This window comes from Antedon mediterranea, chromosome 6, assembly GCF_964355755.1.
Source record: "Antedon mediterranea chromosome 6, ecAntMedi1.1, whole genome shotgun sequence".
Lineage (NCBI taxonomy): Eukaryota > Metazoa > Echinodermata > Crinoidea > Comatulida > Antedonidae > Antedon > Antedon mediterranea.
In genome coordinates, this window is record NC_092675.1 from 9,816,581 (window position 1) to 9,833,152 (window position 16,572).

Here is a 16,572-nt window from a genome sequence, read left to right on the forward strand (position 1 = left end):
CAATTTTTTTAGAATGACATTATTGTGGTAAGTTAAAACAAAAATAAGAAAGATTAATAATAATATAGATAGGTTTGTGGGGACAAATACAAAATTCGAACAAATCTTTTTTTTACGGAACATTAGAAAGTCGCTGGCTTGTAACTGAAAATTAAAGTTTTATACCTTTAACATGATAAATTCAAAGGTTCAACTGGGCACCCTATAAGGTTTAACATCAGTTAAAAGGTGCATAATAGCACCTTTTTGTACAATTTTTGTACAATTTTCGTACCGTATGCGCACGCAAGATGTCTGTAAACAATTGTTAAAATATTGAATTTCAGAGGTTATTTACTCTGGTTTGCTTAAGTCTAGAATAAGTAAACTTTTCTTTCATATTTAACAATATTATTAGAATATCTAATATCATAATGTAGGCATCTGTTCTAAATTTATTTGAAACAGGAATTGAACAATAATTTTAAGCGCGTGCGGTTGTTAAACATGCAGTTTGAATTGAGGAGTTTGCGCCCAAAAAATCAGGCTATAAAATTAAACTAGGGCCTAGGCTAGGCCTAGCTCCCACACCTCTCCGGTGTAGGATAGCTGTTAAAAGTAAGTAACGAAGCTTTATAGGCATGTAGTTTGGTTGTTTTTATTAGATTAATTATTGTATAGGCCTATAAGCCTAGGCTAGGCCTAAAACTTAAAAATGATAGCTAAATAAATAAATATGGCTAGCTAGAGGCCTCCTACCTAGCCTATCTAGGCGGCCTCTATTAGGCCTAGGCCTAGGCTAGGTTAAGCCTAAAGTAGGCAGTCTAGAGGCCTACTTAGCCTACAGTAGCCTTTCGGGCGGGGGCTAGTCCTAGACCAGGCCTAGCTAGCCTACTTACCTGGGTCTAGCTAGTAGGTTAGGCATAATAGGCTAGCTATGCCTAGGTTACTAGGTAGGCCTAGACCTTAAACTTAATTAAAAGCAGTCCTAGGCCTAGCTAGCCGGCTAGGCCTATAATTAATAATAGGCCTAGCTAGGCAGGCCAGGGGCCTAGTTATTAATATTAGTTATTACAGTAGCTGGGTATTATTAGGCCTAGGCCTATATTAAATTCTTATACACATTATCATTATTTTTAATTATAGTTACAGCCTACATGATGTCATGGAGGGATAAAATAAGTTTAAAACATGAAAGAGCACCTCTGCTCTAATCAGCAGCAAAAAAGATGTTCAGAAAAGGAGAAAGAAATGTGACCACATGTACTCTAATACTCTAGTATATAATAGGGCCTACTATACTACGAGCTGAGGAAAGGGAGAGGAACATACTTTAAAGTATGTGAAGCATGTGGTCAAGGTAATTTTACTTTAAAAATCAGAACAATGTCAATAATGTATTGTATGATGTTGTCATATTAATGATAATATTAATATAATATTTTCCCTTCCTATTTCATGCTTTTTAGGAAAGTACATAATCAGGTGAAAATGTTCGGAAAAGGTGAACCAGACATCAAGAACACTGTTTCAGATATATGGGGATACGAAGAGAATACTGCCAAAGATGTCATCATTAGATAATTTTAACAATAGGCCTATTGTTGGTTTGAGAAGAGATGGCCACACTCTATTTAAGGTGCAGAGACTGGTAATTGCCATCCATTAATTCAGCAGTTGAATTGAATAATGTAATGTTTTAAAGTTGAATAAAATTATACAAAGCTTAATCAATATTTTTTGTATTTTAGTGATTTTTATTTGTGCACCTTTTTAACAGAAATTGGAATCTTAGAGGAGCATTATTGAACCTTTTATTAGGGTGTAAAGTTGCACCTTTATTTAGAGGTTGAATTTTGCTCCTTTGGGGAGCTGCTATTGTTGCATTTAGTTTGCACCTTTTAGGGTAGAAAATTACACCTTATATGGTGCAAATGTGAACTCCAAAGGAGCATTATAGCACCCTTTATCAGGGTTCAAAATTGCACCTTCCGTCAAAGGTGCAGTTGTGCACCTTAAAGGGAGCTGCTATTGTTGCATCGGTTTGCACCTTTTTAGGTAGAGATTTGCACCTTTTTTTTTTAGTGTGTAGAGTCGCGTTGCACGCGCGCGACTTAAAACACAATGTTGTAGATATGCCCTTGGAATCCGAAATTATGCCACAAATCTTTCAGTTCTTTCAGAAATTGGGCGTTTTCCGATGAAAAAACACATTGTATCTCTTTACAGATGTATTGTATGTGCATATAGATCACGTCAATTGTACCTATCTAAAAATGTTTATGGTAACTTATAGTACTTGTGTTTTGGGGGATGTTGGCCTGTAACTGACTGTATGCCGACACGGAAGGCATATTGAGCCTTATCAAGAATCTTATTTTTTTTAAAACATTTTGATTGTTTTATATAAAATCTCAGCCTTGCTTCAATTACTGAATTGCAAATAGATCATAAGTGTACACGATAGCTTTCAACATCCAAATTAAGCATAATTGTTGTGATTTGGCGTACGGATGAGACTGTACTTGAATAGACTATATACATTAAGACAAATTTTAAAATAGAAAACCTCCAATGAAGAAATGAGCTAATGACATTTAACCATAAATTTCATAATTTAAGCAACGATTAAGCGACAGATAAAAACGGCTTAAAGATTTATTTCCAACAAATAGAAGCATAAAAATCAATAATGTTCTTAGAACAAAAACTAAACTTCAAGCTGCCAGTATGCTTTTATACAACGTTACAAATGGTCATTATATTTTCAATAAGAAACCTTGCATTTAAGAAGGCGCTTCATAATCTAGCACTACAATATCTGTCATTGCATGCACACACGACAAAGATCCTTTAATTCTACTTTATTAAACTTTTAGCTTCAGTGCTTTCTTTAATTCTCCTCCTTTATATAATATATCCGACATCCTTCATCCTAATCTTCTTTCAAATATTTTCTAAACAATTACCACGTCGTTCAGTTGGCCAATCAATTTTTAATTTTTTTTATTTGAAAAGATTCTAATCCTTATAATAATAACATCTAACGATATGCGAGTTGTAATCGACATGTACGAGTGGGTTATTTTTTACTTTTCAACTTAATCTGGATACTTTAAGAGACATCTTGAAGAACTTTTATATTATATTGTTGATATTGTAGTTTTCTAATTAGACGTTGATTCTTATAAACCTATTTTATCTTTATTTCTTATGGCTTTTGGTTGTCATTTTGTGGTTAAAACAGTTACAGTGGGCTGTTTTGGTCTGTTGATTCTCTCGATTTCAAAAACCAGTTCTTGGTATATTTGTACCTTTTTTTCTCTCTCTGTTTATGATGTTTTGGCACGCTGGTACAGCTATGTCAACCAATGTCTATTCATGTGGGCCTACATTTCTTTACAATAGTAATATCAGGTCGATTGTGTTTTAATTTCTTATCCGTGTAAACTTTCATGTCCCAAGTAATTTGAATGTTTTTATTCTCTGTGACTGCTATTGGCTGATGGTCATACCATTTGTCAGTACATTCGATTCCATATTTTCTGCAAATCTCCAACCAAGTGTATCCACAATGCCACCTTGTAGTGACACTTTCTATACTCTCTCTGCGCGAGCATCTTGCATCCAACGATAATATGTTTCACAGTTTCAGTAGAGTCTCCACACAATCTACATAACTGTGTTTCTGATCTGTACTGTATTTTATCGCATTCTTTCTTAAAGCTTTTTCTTGAGCAGCTAGTATCAAACCTTCTGTATCCTTCTTCAAAAAACATTCCTAAGCCATCTCCATGAATCTCCATGTAGGGCTTTCTCTTTCCAGCCCTTGATTTTCCCCTCTTGCCACCTCTTCTGATAACCTATAAGATTTCCTTTTTCATCTAGGCCTAACACCCTCTCCCTCTCACAGCAAATTGCAGCATTTATTGTAGTATTTTTACTCTACTCTACAGCTCACTATGTCAGTCGGTTAGTCGGATGGTTGGTCGGTCGGTTGGTCGATCAGTAAATACTAACTCAAATTTGAGCACGCGACTGAAGCGACCTGTGTATGTGTGTATGGCCTTGTTATTACCGTTACCGCTCGTCTGTGTAAATTGGCCTTTAGGCGGTATATATTTTAAAAGCAAACACGCAGGCGATGGATTAATCTGGCCATCTCTTTTCTCGACCACAAACCATTCGATGGCAGTACAGTAGGTCTTTCTTCAAATTCTTCAAGTCCAAACCATTTTTTTAAACATTTTATTGATTTATTTGTTGTCATTTTTTTTACAAATTTATTATTTCTATACTTGTAACTGTTTCGCATCGACCTTTTCACACTTCAGAGTAATAATATCGAATTGAATTACAAAATATGTACAGACACGTGTGTGCACCTTCGCTATAAATGATATTATAGTTAATGTTACTCCTAGGTGAATATGCATGAGCCTGGAAACAAAGTGAAAAGAAAAAAGTGCAACCCGTGACCTCCACCATCACAGCATATACCGTTTGTATTTATTATAGTAATGTTAATGTGTTCTCATTTTTAAAGCATTTAAAATAATAAAAATAAATGAAATATTGATCACTTTATTTCATATTCCAATTTAGCTCATTATGAAGCTGATGCATTTATATGGTTTTAGTCTACATTTGATAGATTTTAGGGTTACAGATTAGTTTTCCTTGGTTTCACGCATGCGCATCATCACCGTAATCATCATTATCATTATAATATAACTATTACTATTACCTATTTTCATTTGAATACAATGAGATAACCATGATGTAAATGTCCGTATAACAATATCAATTGTTCCAATAAAAATCTTCTATTCATTTAAATGTAAGGAAATTCAGTAAACAGTTTTAAAAGAAAATGCTTAAATATGGAACGTTCATCATCTTGAGATGCAGCTTGACTTATAATACCAAAGTACATGGTTCAATCTTGCACATAGTGCCCATGTTTCCTAACAGTACGGTATATCCGTCATGCAATGCGCGGGATAAAGAAACAGCAAATCTTATAGTAGATTGGTAATTGATATAATGATTGTCGGTTTGGTACTTTTCTTTTTTAAAGGGGGGTTCCGGGTTTAAAATGAATAGTAAAAAATGTAAAATATATTTGTTTGTCTCTTGAACGGTAAAAGTTTCAATTTATATAAGCGTCCAGTGAAGCAGAACGAAGGCTGTGAAATCAGGCCAGATTACAAGTGCAGCTACGGCAAAATCACACTGTGGTTACAAAATAGGAAATTCGTGAAATGGTCCATCTTCCGACGACTCGTTATCATAAACCATATCAATTACTTTTGTAAAATTATACTTATCTGATGTAATTTTAGTCGGTCTTCCCATTTATAAAGTCAATTTTTTATGAAAATTCATCAAAACAGTGAAAAATTAGATATGTTTGCACTTTACGTTTGCCGATTTTCGCACCGACTTAGGGAAAAATCAAAATCAATGAATCGTAACGTATACTGTACATTCCTGCTGAGGATCGAGCGAGACGACGATACACGTGCTCTCTCTGCTGCCCATGCCTGGCATCGTCACGTGATAAGCAGATACAACAATACCAAACTGGTCGGGTCGAGTATACCCCGTCTATAATCACAACATGAACGATGTACAGTATTTGATTGAAGGTCGACTCGACCTACCGGAATGGTATAGATAATATAGCTCGAATGAGAGAGTTGGAATATTTGTGTAGTGCAGCCTATAGTAAAAGGCCTGGTAGTATCAATTCGCATAGGGTCTACTACACTAGCTAGCTAAATTTTTAACTGGGCCGGATCGGCTAGGTCTCCTTCCTACTACCTGGTCTACTTGCTTGATGCATGAGTATCCGCTTTTTTGGAGAGTAAACTAAACTTATTTATTTTAGGCCTACTTAGACGATCGGGACACCATACGTGTGGACGGCGATCGGACCTTGTTTTGCTTCAATATTTACAGCCGATTTTGTAGAATGTTTTAGGTTTAGATTGTTTAGGAGTTTGGTTGATAAGATGGGTTTTGTTATTTATTTATGGGCCAATCGTCTAGTAGTAGGCTAGCTAGGCCCATGGGCCCCATTGTTTTAACGTAGCCATCGTGGCATGGAATCCCTAGTCAGAATGGCTCTCGCCCATATTATTATTAGGCTAGGCCTAGAGTAGTATTGTACGTGAAGCCGATAATACGATCTGTACTATAGAGGTATAAAAATAGTATAATATGACTCCGTATCTGTACTAAATTTTGTATTTCATTAAATGTCAAATAAATATATGCTACTACTGTTATTATTACACTTTAGGCCTAGCTTAGAAAATCTACAAAAAATGTATTTCACAATGATCACAATGGTGGTCGTCGTTTGACAGGGGAGAGAGATGTAAATTAGTTGACAAACACAACGTACATGACGTCGCGAGTTTCGAATCCACTGGTGACGTGATTTTGTGAATATCTCATGAATATTAATGAGCTTCCCTAAGCTGCTAAAAAACAGACTTTCCATGAATTTACCCTAAAATGTATATGAAATTTAATTTTTTTAATTTCTCGTTATTACTTCTTCATTCTGAAATGTCTATATTGTTATAATATTTTTTATTTAATAAATAAACGATATTTAAATACAATTTTAAACACAGAATCCCCCTTTAAGAACAAATGACATGTTCGTATCAGACGCAACGTGATAACCATATTATGTGTTTTCTTATTGTATTTGTAATGTATTCCTTCGTTGTTTATGCTTTTATCTTTGAGCAATGAAGGAAACCTTAAAGCACGTAATAAACATGTATGAACAGCAAAGCAAACGTAAGACATTTTACTAATCTCATTTAAATCCTTTTACCTGAGATTTTCATAATTAGAAAACACATTTAATATGTTTACTTCTGTTGGAAATTACACAATTCTGTTACTTAAACCATCTCTTAATTACTGAGTTACAGCATGCTTTTAGATGTATGAGGATAAATGAATTATTGAAATAAACATATACAAATTAAATAGAGTGTGGTTATAATAATGGATTATCGAATAAGACAAGAAGATACTGGGCGGCTTTTATTTAGTTAGTTAAGTCTATAAAATAAGTTTAACAAATACAAGACCAAAACTTCCTTAGTGTTGAAATCAGACATATTGTATAATGTATACACTTTGAAACCACTATAACAGCGCTTACCCCTTCATGTAACTTAAAGATACAACCATAAAACGTCCGGAAACATTGTCCATTCTGTCCGCGACATTTCTAATTGTTGTCTCAGCTTAAAATTACAAAACCAACAAAAAACAGAACTAACGACACACGGTCACATTAATGGTTGTCCCCTGAATGAATTTGGTCGTGGTTAAACATATAGGCTCGTAATTAAATATTCATTTTCGATGTATTATAAATTTAGGCCTGCAATATTTGCTTTCGCCACATACTTCCGATAGCACTGAAGTAGTGTATAATCTCACCCACTGGTGACAGCCGGAATAGCTTGAAACAGAAGCAATTTCTGAATACTATTTACAACAAGGGAATGGATTCAAATAATGCACTGATGTCAAATATATCGACAATGTTTTACATAGGTCTACAGATAGAATAACCTGCACATTAATCTGATCGACTTGTATATGTTCTATGTACTTGAAATGTGTTCTATCGTGTAACAAAAAATACAATACAATTTTATGTACAGTATGGATACTTTTATGTATGTATTATTTATATATATTATATACCATATTCACACAATGTTAAGCTACAAATATATGACGTTTAAATTCACTTGTTATTATAGAACAAAGAAACTGTTCACACCTGGAAACATGCTGATCATAAATCTGGCCGTTAGTGATCTAAATATGGTGATTACCCAGTTTCCAGCCATGTTTATTACCAGTGTAGTTGGCAAATGGTTATACGGAGACGTAGGTAAGACAAGTCATTTTGTATAACATCGTTAATGTGTGACCATGATATATTGTGTGTTAACATTATAGTATAACATCTGACGCATTTGACGAAAATATTCAAAGCTTATTCCTATTCTTTCGATTACGTTTAATTTTCAGTAATTACCGTACATATTTGATGGTAAATGTGCCTTTTGGCAAATTTGATAGCAATGTAAATTAGTGGAGTTAGTGATGATAAAAATGCATAATCATGTCACCAATCCATGCAGAAGTTTGTAATAGCGTGTACATCAAAACTTCTACCAATTTGGTAGAAGTTTTGAAGTAATAATTATCAAAGACATCCATGCGATTTCTAAATTAAAGTGAACTTGAAATTGAATAATAAATAGAAACAGGTCTTCATTTTCATATCAAATCAATTAAGAGGATGGATTGAATTCATTGCTAATGTGAACCGGAAAACATGGTTTTACGTACTCTGATGACTAAACGACTGCTCATTATCCAGTGAAATACGACAAATTATTGCGCATGCCTGAGTAGGCCTTTGTAGGCTTTCTAGTTGCAAATTCTTGAGCTTGTTGAAGGCGGCAACTTAATAAAAGAAGATGTAGTTTAGTTTTTAAATAAGAATTATATAATGCAGTTTATGTAACACCTAAATAAATCCATGTCATTTCAGTGGACAATTATGGGTCACATGGCGTGCAATAGTACGTACTAGTTAATGATCGTTTAATAGTAACAAATAAAATCTTTCGCGTACGGAAAATATTTTAAAAACATTACTTTATAAATCAGCCGCCTATTTTGTACTTCCGCCGCGATGATAAAGTGTGATACGGATCCGAGGCGATTCGGCCCGAGACGATTCGGTACGGGACGATTCGGCCCACTTTTGGTCATGATATTGGCAAAGTTGATATAATTATTATAATATAAAAATAATGAATGTTTTTGAGTGTAATTGTAAAAATAATGGCATTCACCAAATGCCATTAACACGAATATAAAACATTCATTAATTGTTTTATTTAACATCTAAATAGATTCCTGTCATTTGAATCAAATAAAAAGTAGGCCTAGCCAAGGCCTATATTTGATTTACATTAATTAAAACAGTAACATTTGGTTTTTAATAATTATATTGAATATTATTATTTATATGGATGTTATAAACGCACCGCACTGTAGTGTTAATTATGTCAACAAACGACCAAACAATTATCCTATGCCTAGCAAGGCTAAAACGCCTAGGCCTAATAATACTAACAGGCTTGGCTCAGCTAGGCTGTAGCTGAATACAAAACTTCGACCGGAAACTGAACTCATATATAGGCTAATTATTTTTCTAACCATTCCACCTCTTGTAGGGATGTCCCCTTAATTAATCAAAATCCTAAAAATTATCTAAGGCTAATTTAAAAGCCTTTTTGAATGAAATTAGTACATATAGGCACATATCTCTCCAAATCGTACACAAATATTTTCTGCTGGTGTTTACAAACAAAATGCTGTTGTATTTTACAGTAATTTGTACACTAGATTTTTTTTTTCATCCGCGAAACGTTTTAAAAAATGTTGAAAAAGTACCGTTAAACGATCGTTTAATAGTGCACGCCATGTGTCCCAATCGTCAAATCAAATTATAGAAATTAATTTAGGTGTTATATAAAATAAATTATGGCCTCGGGCCGAATCGTCTCAGAGCAGAAGCTTCCCGCTACCTGCGTATCGCGACGAAAGTACATTTTTAAAGAGATATAAATGTAGGCCTAGACCTACTAATTTAGACCAAAAAAGACATTCAAATTAATTTTAGATCGTAATGTGATTTTAATTAATTTATTAATTAATGGGAACATCGCTACAAGACGTGGAATCAGTTTTATTTGCCTATCGAAGTTTCGTAATGGTATCGCTGTCTTTCTAGCCTAGCTTGGACTAGGATTGTTTGCTCGTTTGTTGGCAAACATAATTAACACTACTTTAGGTGTGTTTATAAAATACAAATAAATATAATATGTAATATATCATATATCGTAAGTCACGTCACTAATAATTACTTTCAGGTGTTATTATAGTGATATTTCTTGAGTTAGTCGAAATTTGCTTATACTTAACTCTATAGGTAAATAGCTTGTGATAGGGTTGCCATGGCATTTTTCGTATACAAAATAAAGATTTCAATGTTTGAATGTGCCTCTTTGTCAAAGCGGCCCGGTCTTCCCTAGGCCTATCTTTTATTGAATCTGATTCAATTGACAGGAATCTATTTAGATGTTATATAATAAAAATAATGAATGTTTTATATTCATGGAATGGTACGAATAATGTCATTCTGTGAATGATGAAAGGTTAAAATAAATAACAAATAATAGTAAGAATTATAACCATTCATCATTCACTTCATAGCATTATTTGTACCATTCCACCACTCATTCATTATAAATAATATCGATTGAATCTAACACGTATAAGCATTCAACTGCATCGAGATCAACATGCATTATCTCCTTATTTTCAAAATACGGCTGCATCATAAACGACCAATCTTCATTTTGTCAATAGTTTTTGTGACTCTAATATTAACCCTCATGGGTTACTATTAGAGTAGTGGGTTATTATTATAGATTGACTTATAAGGTGGGTTACTATTAGAAGAGGGCTTACTACAGAGTGTGGGTTACTATTAGAAGAGGGCTTACTACAGAGTGTGGGTTACTATTAGAAGAGGGCTTACTACTAGAGTGTGGGTTACTATTAGAAGAGGGCTTACTACTAGAGTGTGGGTTACTATTAGAAGAGGGCTTACTACTGGAGTGTGGGTTACTATTAGAAGAGGGCTTACTACTAAAGTGTGCGTTACTATTAGATGAGGGCTTACTAGAGTGTGGGTTAGGCCTACTCTTAGAAGAGGGCTTACTACAAGAGTGTGGGTAACTATTAGAAGAGGGCTTACTACTAGAGTGTGGGTTACTATTAGAAGAGGGCTTACTACTAGAGTGTGGGTTACTATTAGAAGAGGGCTTAGTACTAGAGTGTGGATTACTATTAGAAGAGGGCTTACTACAGAGTGTGGGTTACTATATTAGAAGAGGGCTTACTACTAGAGTGTGGGTTACTATTAGAAGAGGGCTTACTACTAGAGTGTGGGTTACTATTAAAAGAGGGCTTACTACTAGTGTGGGTTACTATTAGAAGAGGGCTTACTACTAGAGTGTGGGTTACTATTAAAAGAGGGCTTACTACTAGAGTGTGGGTTACTATTAAAAGATTGACGGTTTGTATTATCTGTAGTGTTGTATTATTCAAATGGATTGGTGGTGAAAAAAAAAATGAAAACAAGAACGAACCTTTTCTTTTGTAGTTTATTGTACAACTATGGAAACGCTTATAATGTAGGTCTAGTAAAATAAAACTGTAAACCTAATACATTATGAAAAACACAGTATCGTTTGAATATGACATACTCTATAGGCCTAAGTACAATCATTAGGGCGCTAATGTAAAGTTTCGTAGGCAACTCTTAAAATTACTCAAAATTGTTTCAATGCTTCACCCAACGTAGGCCTACTTACGGGTTGTCTACTGTAAGCATACAATTGTAAAAAAAACAATTGTTTAGTTTAGGCCTATAACTATTTTTATAATATATAATATATATAAAAAATAAGTAATTCAAATCAGAAATCCATCGCTAGCCTAGCTTCGTGAAAATCATCGCTACGCCTGGATACATTATGACAAACACAATATCGTTTGAATATGACATACTCTTTATAGTAGGCCTACGTACAATCATTAGGGCGCCAATGTAAAGTTTCGTAGGCACGGCAACTCTTAAAATTACTCAAAATTGTTTCAATGCTTCATCCAACGTAGGCCTACTTACGGGTTGTCTACAACATCCTGTAAGCATACAACTGTAAAAAAGATATTTTTTTAAATTTAGGCCTATAACTATTTTATATATAAAAAATAAGTAATTCAAATCAGAAATCCATCGCTAGCCTAGCATTGTGAAAATCATCGCTATGCCGGGAATGGAAAAAACAATGAAGGCCATAAACATGTGGAGTACCGTGTGCGCTCGTTCGCCTAGTTGTATTGGTGTTATTTTAAAATTTATTTTATAGAAAAATTAAAACCGCTTTAAAATTGAAATCAAAAAATATTTATTTACTACTACATTGTAATATACATAACAGTGATACTTATTATCCGTTCACCGACTAGCGAGTCTTACAATAACAACTCACTTTCCCTTACTCAAATTATAATATAGATTGAGGATTATTTCAATATTTTTTTTTCTTTTTAGGTTGTCAAATTTACGCCTTCTTTGGTTCTACGTTCGGTGTCATGTCTATAACCACAATTTCGGCTATATCTCTGGATCGGTACTATGTCATATGTAAACCAATGAAAGCTACACGTACTGTGACGAAGCGTCGATCTATGTATATAATAGCATTTGTTTGGATATATTCGATAGCTTGGGCAGTTCCGCCACTTCTTGGTTTCGGTCGATATACTCGTGAAGGATACGGACTGAGTTGTACATTTGATTATACAGACCAGAGTATCAGTAACAAGTGTTTTGTCGGTATGATATTCGGAACAGATTTTCTCCTTCAACTGGCATTAATTATTTGCTGTTATGTAAAGATCGTATCGACTATGAGACATCATCGCAATGAAATGAAACGAATATCAAGGAACACAAAATCACCGAGCAAAAGTAAATCTGAATTCAAAATCGCAAAAATAGGAATGATCATGACTGCTTTGTTCTGTTTGACGTGGCTACCATATGCCTCCGTTGCGTTTATTGGTCAATTCATAGATCCATCTATAGTCTCACCGATGGTGCAGACATTACCAGTCGTTTTGGCAAAAACGTCAGCGGTGTTGAATCCAATTGTGTACGCAATGTCTTATGACAAATTCAAAATCGCATTTACTGAGCGATTTTTACATTGCTGCTGTAAGCAATTTGAAAATGAGAAGTTGATGGGACACGAGTCACGCAGTCAAACTTTACGACGAACATACACTCCTGTGATAGAATGTGATCCGGCCAATAGTATTCCTTTAGAGGACGTACCAACCACAAAGCCCCAGTGATACATAGGGATGACATTAACTAAATTAATGGGGAAAATGTACTTAATAACGTCATAAACAATATCTCAGTACTGCTTATTCATGTTATGATCCGCCAAGGCTTACTGCGATTCTATGTCCACTTGATAAACGTGACGTGGTCGTAATCGGGCATCGTGAAGGCATCATTATTGACAATTCAGCTAGAATTCGTTGGGGTTTTTTTTGGTTGAGGTTAGAAGCCTAGGTTATGTAACAAAAACCTGAAACAGTGTTATATTATTATGACGTCATTTATTCTTTTAAGAGAAGAGTCTATAAAGACACTAAACTAAGACGCTTTCCGTTGAACTATCGTTTTAGTTTACACCAATGGATCATTGGAAGCGAGATGCGTCATACGCACAATGACGAATCAGAAATCTATTTATAATAGTTATTTGTGGGCCAGTGTACATCCTGTGATGTCATTATCAGAGAATCTTTGTATTTGATGCAATTCTATATTTGTATGTATTCATTCTATACATTTTCTGTTGGTTTTTTTCATAATTTGTGTTGTTATCATGAATAGTTGTACCAATCTGATTAAGTTTTTCATGTGGAACTATAAATATCGATCTTCTTCTAGATTGTAACATTTGGGTAAAAGAGTTGCAAAGCGTCAGTGTTACATGTTACCAAGGAAGAGTGAGAGTATAATTGTAATATAACACTTCCCTGCTTATTGCCTATTTGTCAACAACATCAACTCACTTCGCTTCGAATTACGTCCATCTTGTAAATGTTCGATTATTAACGAATTATTGTTTCAGCCTAAAATTAGCAAAGTAAATTATAGGTTTTCAAAAGTTCAACGTCATACTGTATATACAACATATGGGATCCTCCTCTTCTACGCCATACAGCTGGAGTCGAACACTTATTCAGAACTAAATAACCTACTAAGGTTTTCATTAAGATTTTTTCCGATTGTGTAATGGCTTGCCTGATTTCTATATTTTTAAAACAATTGAGATTTTAATCCACGGTATTTTTGGAACAGCAAACAGCATCTTTTTTTGTAATTGAGGTATTCGGTAGTCTATCCCATATTGACCAATATATCTAATATACAGACTGTCAGCGACGATTTTTCAACAATTTCACATCCTTTCGTTGGGATATACAAATAATCCTCATGTAGTTGGTCATCTTCATGCCTTGCCCTATCAAACTCTTTCTTGACCCTTTGTACCAACATGATTCCAACTTCTTTATTTCATTTTTTGGAAACCATATATGGTACCTTACGCCTTTAAAATGGTCCTTCTCGTCTTCATATAGACATTTGTAGTGAATTTTATAGAGTTGGTTCCAAGCGTAATGTGTTCTCTGGCGTATTTAATTCACGCGACGTACACTGACTGCCAAATGATTCCACATACAAAAAGTATAGTGTATTCAGCTAAAACTTTTATTTCTTGTAACTCAGTATTAATACAACTTTCTGTCAGTCTAGACCTTTCTTCTCTATACTCTATACGTCTTTCTAATATCATATTATTTTCTCTTCTCCCCTAATATCTATAACATTTACTACTTATACTAGACATACAAATTAGGGGCTTCTGAGGAGGATCAACAAATATTGCCTCAAAAAGTTTCCCACCAACATTATACTATTCTGATTGGCTCATAATTTAAGCAGACCTATAGCCTGAAACATCCTTTATCTAACCATAGGAAATCAGAAACATAATATTATGACAACATTATAATCCTTTAAAACTTCTTTTTAACTCATGGAACTTTCCTACAGCACTTCTATCTATGTTCTATGATCAAAAGCAGCCATTTTCTTTATTTGTAATTGTATGCCCAAGTAACAATCATCTAAACGTCATCTTTTTCTTCTTCTAACATTTTTTTTCAATAACCTTAAGACGCTAGATGATCTTGGGTTGAAAGTTAATCATTAATTAAGCAATCATTAATATTTGGCAAAAACCTACGACCTAAACCTACGTTTACACTGACAGACGAGGACATCAAAATGTAGAGACGCTAGCAACTTTAGTCTGAACACTGTACTCGATTAAATATCTACTATCAAATTAGTTTTTGACTAAAAAAGTGTGATGTGCCCAAATATGGTAGTGATATGACGTCATCGTATCCATATATGGGCACATCACATTTTGTTTGTCACATACAGTTTAATAGTGCAGATAGCTTTAAACTTAATAAAATATGACAACCAATTATAGAATCACTTAACAAATAAGAGCAAATTTTGACGAAGCTGTTTTCAATTCAAAAATCGACAAGCTACTAAATGTTACTACAGTCCTTTATGCATTACAAAAGACATTTTTCATAGACAGTTCACCTAAACTCTGTAAAACCACCTATACATGTACTGTATGCCTAAATATATTTAAATGACACTGACAGGATGAGAGCAAGAGGGTACCATATAAGCTCTATAGCTTTTTTCTATAGGGACCTTTTATGTAGTGTTTTCTTTCCTAATTAACCTCTCCACTGACATGGGAGACCTTGTTGAACCCACAAATGTGAAAACACCCACAAATGTGAAAACAACCACAAATGTGAAAACGCATCACCCACAAATGTGAAACAACCACAAATGTGAAAACGCATCACCCACAATGTATATAACATTGACATTAACTCGATCAAAATTGTTTGGGCCTAGCTCTAAATTTGATTTGGATTTTATTTTACATTTTTTAGCAAAAATGTCTCTCTTTTTTTCACATCTGTGGGCGCTGTTTTCACATTTGTGGGTGATGCGTTTTTACATTTGTGGTTGTTTTCACATTGTGGGTGATCCGTTTTCACATTTGTGGTTGTTTTCACATTTGTGGTTGTTTTCACATTTGTGGGTGATACGTTTTCACATTTAGGGCTGTTTTCCCATTTGTGGGCGTTTTCAACGTTCACCAGACGTACCGGCCGAAACTACGGTCATTGTGAAACCACACAGGCTACTGCTGATCCGGGGATATTCTCAAAATTGGAATTTTGATCAACTCACCACAGTTGATCTACTTATAGGCCTATAGTGTTGATATTTTAGTTCTATTACAAATATTAATGTTATTATTTTATACATATTTTGTTTTGTACCTCCACCTTCAACAACCCCTTCTTTCCGAAATGAAATTATCGGCATCAACTTGGCAACTCCAACAAAAAGCTATTCCAAACTGAAATCACATTACCGTTTTGTAATTGGACGAAATGCTTCATTTAACGACACGCTAATGCTTGTTCAATTATTTGTTTTATATGACTTTTTGTCAGTGTTTGTACTTATTGATCATAAATGAAGTATTAACGTTATTTGAACGCGAAAGCTGTTGGGAAATAATAAGGTATGTCTCATGATTCCCTTGGTCTGCACTTCTAGATCAGCCAAAAAGGATTTCTCGACGCATCTGTAAACGGTGTAGATGTTTGGTCAGCATTGATGTATCCATGCTTTAACATAGATCACTAAATACACTGATAATGTAATGTGGTATGTGTATAAGGTTACACATGCCAACT

The 16,572-nt window shown here is 34.3% G+C and overlaps 1 protein-coding gene and 1 long non-coding RNA gene across 2 annotated transcripts; both read left to right on the plus strand.

Annotated features, from left to right (window-relative positions):
* The first annotated feature begins 235 nt into the window (after positions 1 to 235).
* Positions 236 to 1,724, plus strand: LOC140052275 (uncharacterized). The gene is made up of 3 exons (XR_011845611.1): positions 236 to 597; positions 1,126 to 1,339; positions 1,449 to 1,724. It is a non-coding gene; the product is annotated as an uncharacterized lncRNA (long non-coding RNA).
* Positions 1,725 to 7,755: 6,031 nt separating this feature from the next.
* On the plus strand, positions 7,756 to 13,035 carry LOC140052411 (rhodopsin, GQ-coupled-like). Its single transcript, XM_072098022.1, has 2 exons — positions 7,756 to 7,918; positions 12,230 to 13,035. Exons 1-2 carry the CDS (start codon positions 7,756 to 7,758, stop codon positions 13,033 to 13,035), a joined length of 969 nt encoding a protein of 322 aa, XP_071954123.1.
* The last annotated feature ends 3,537 nt before the right edge of the window (positions 13,036 to 16,572 follow it).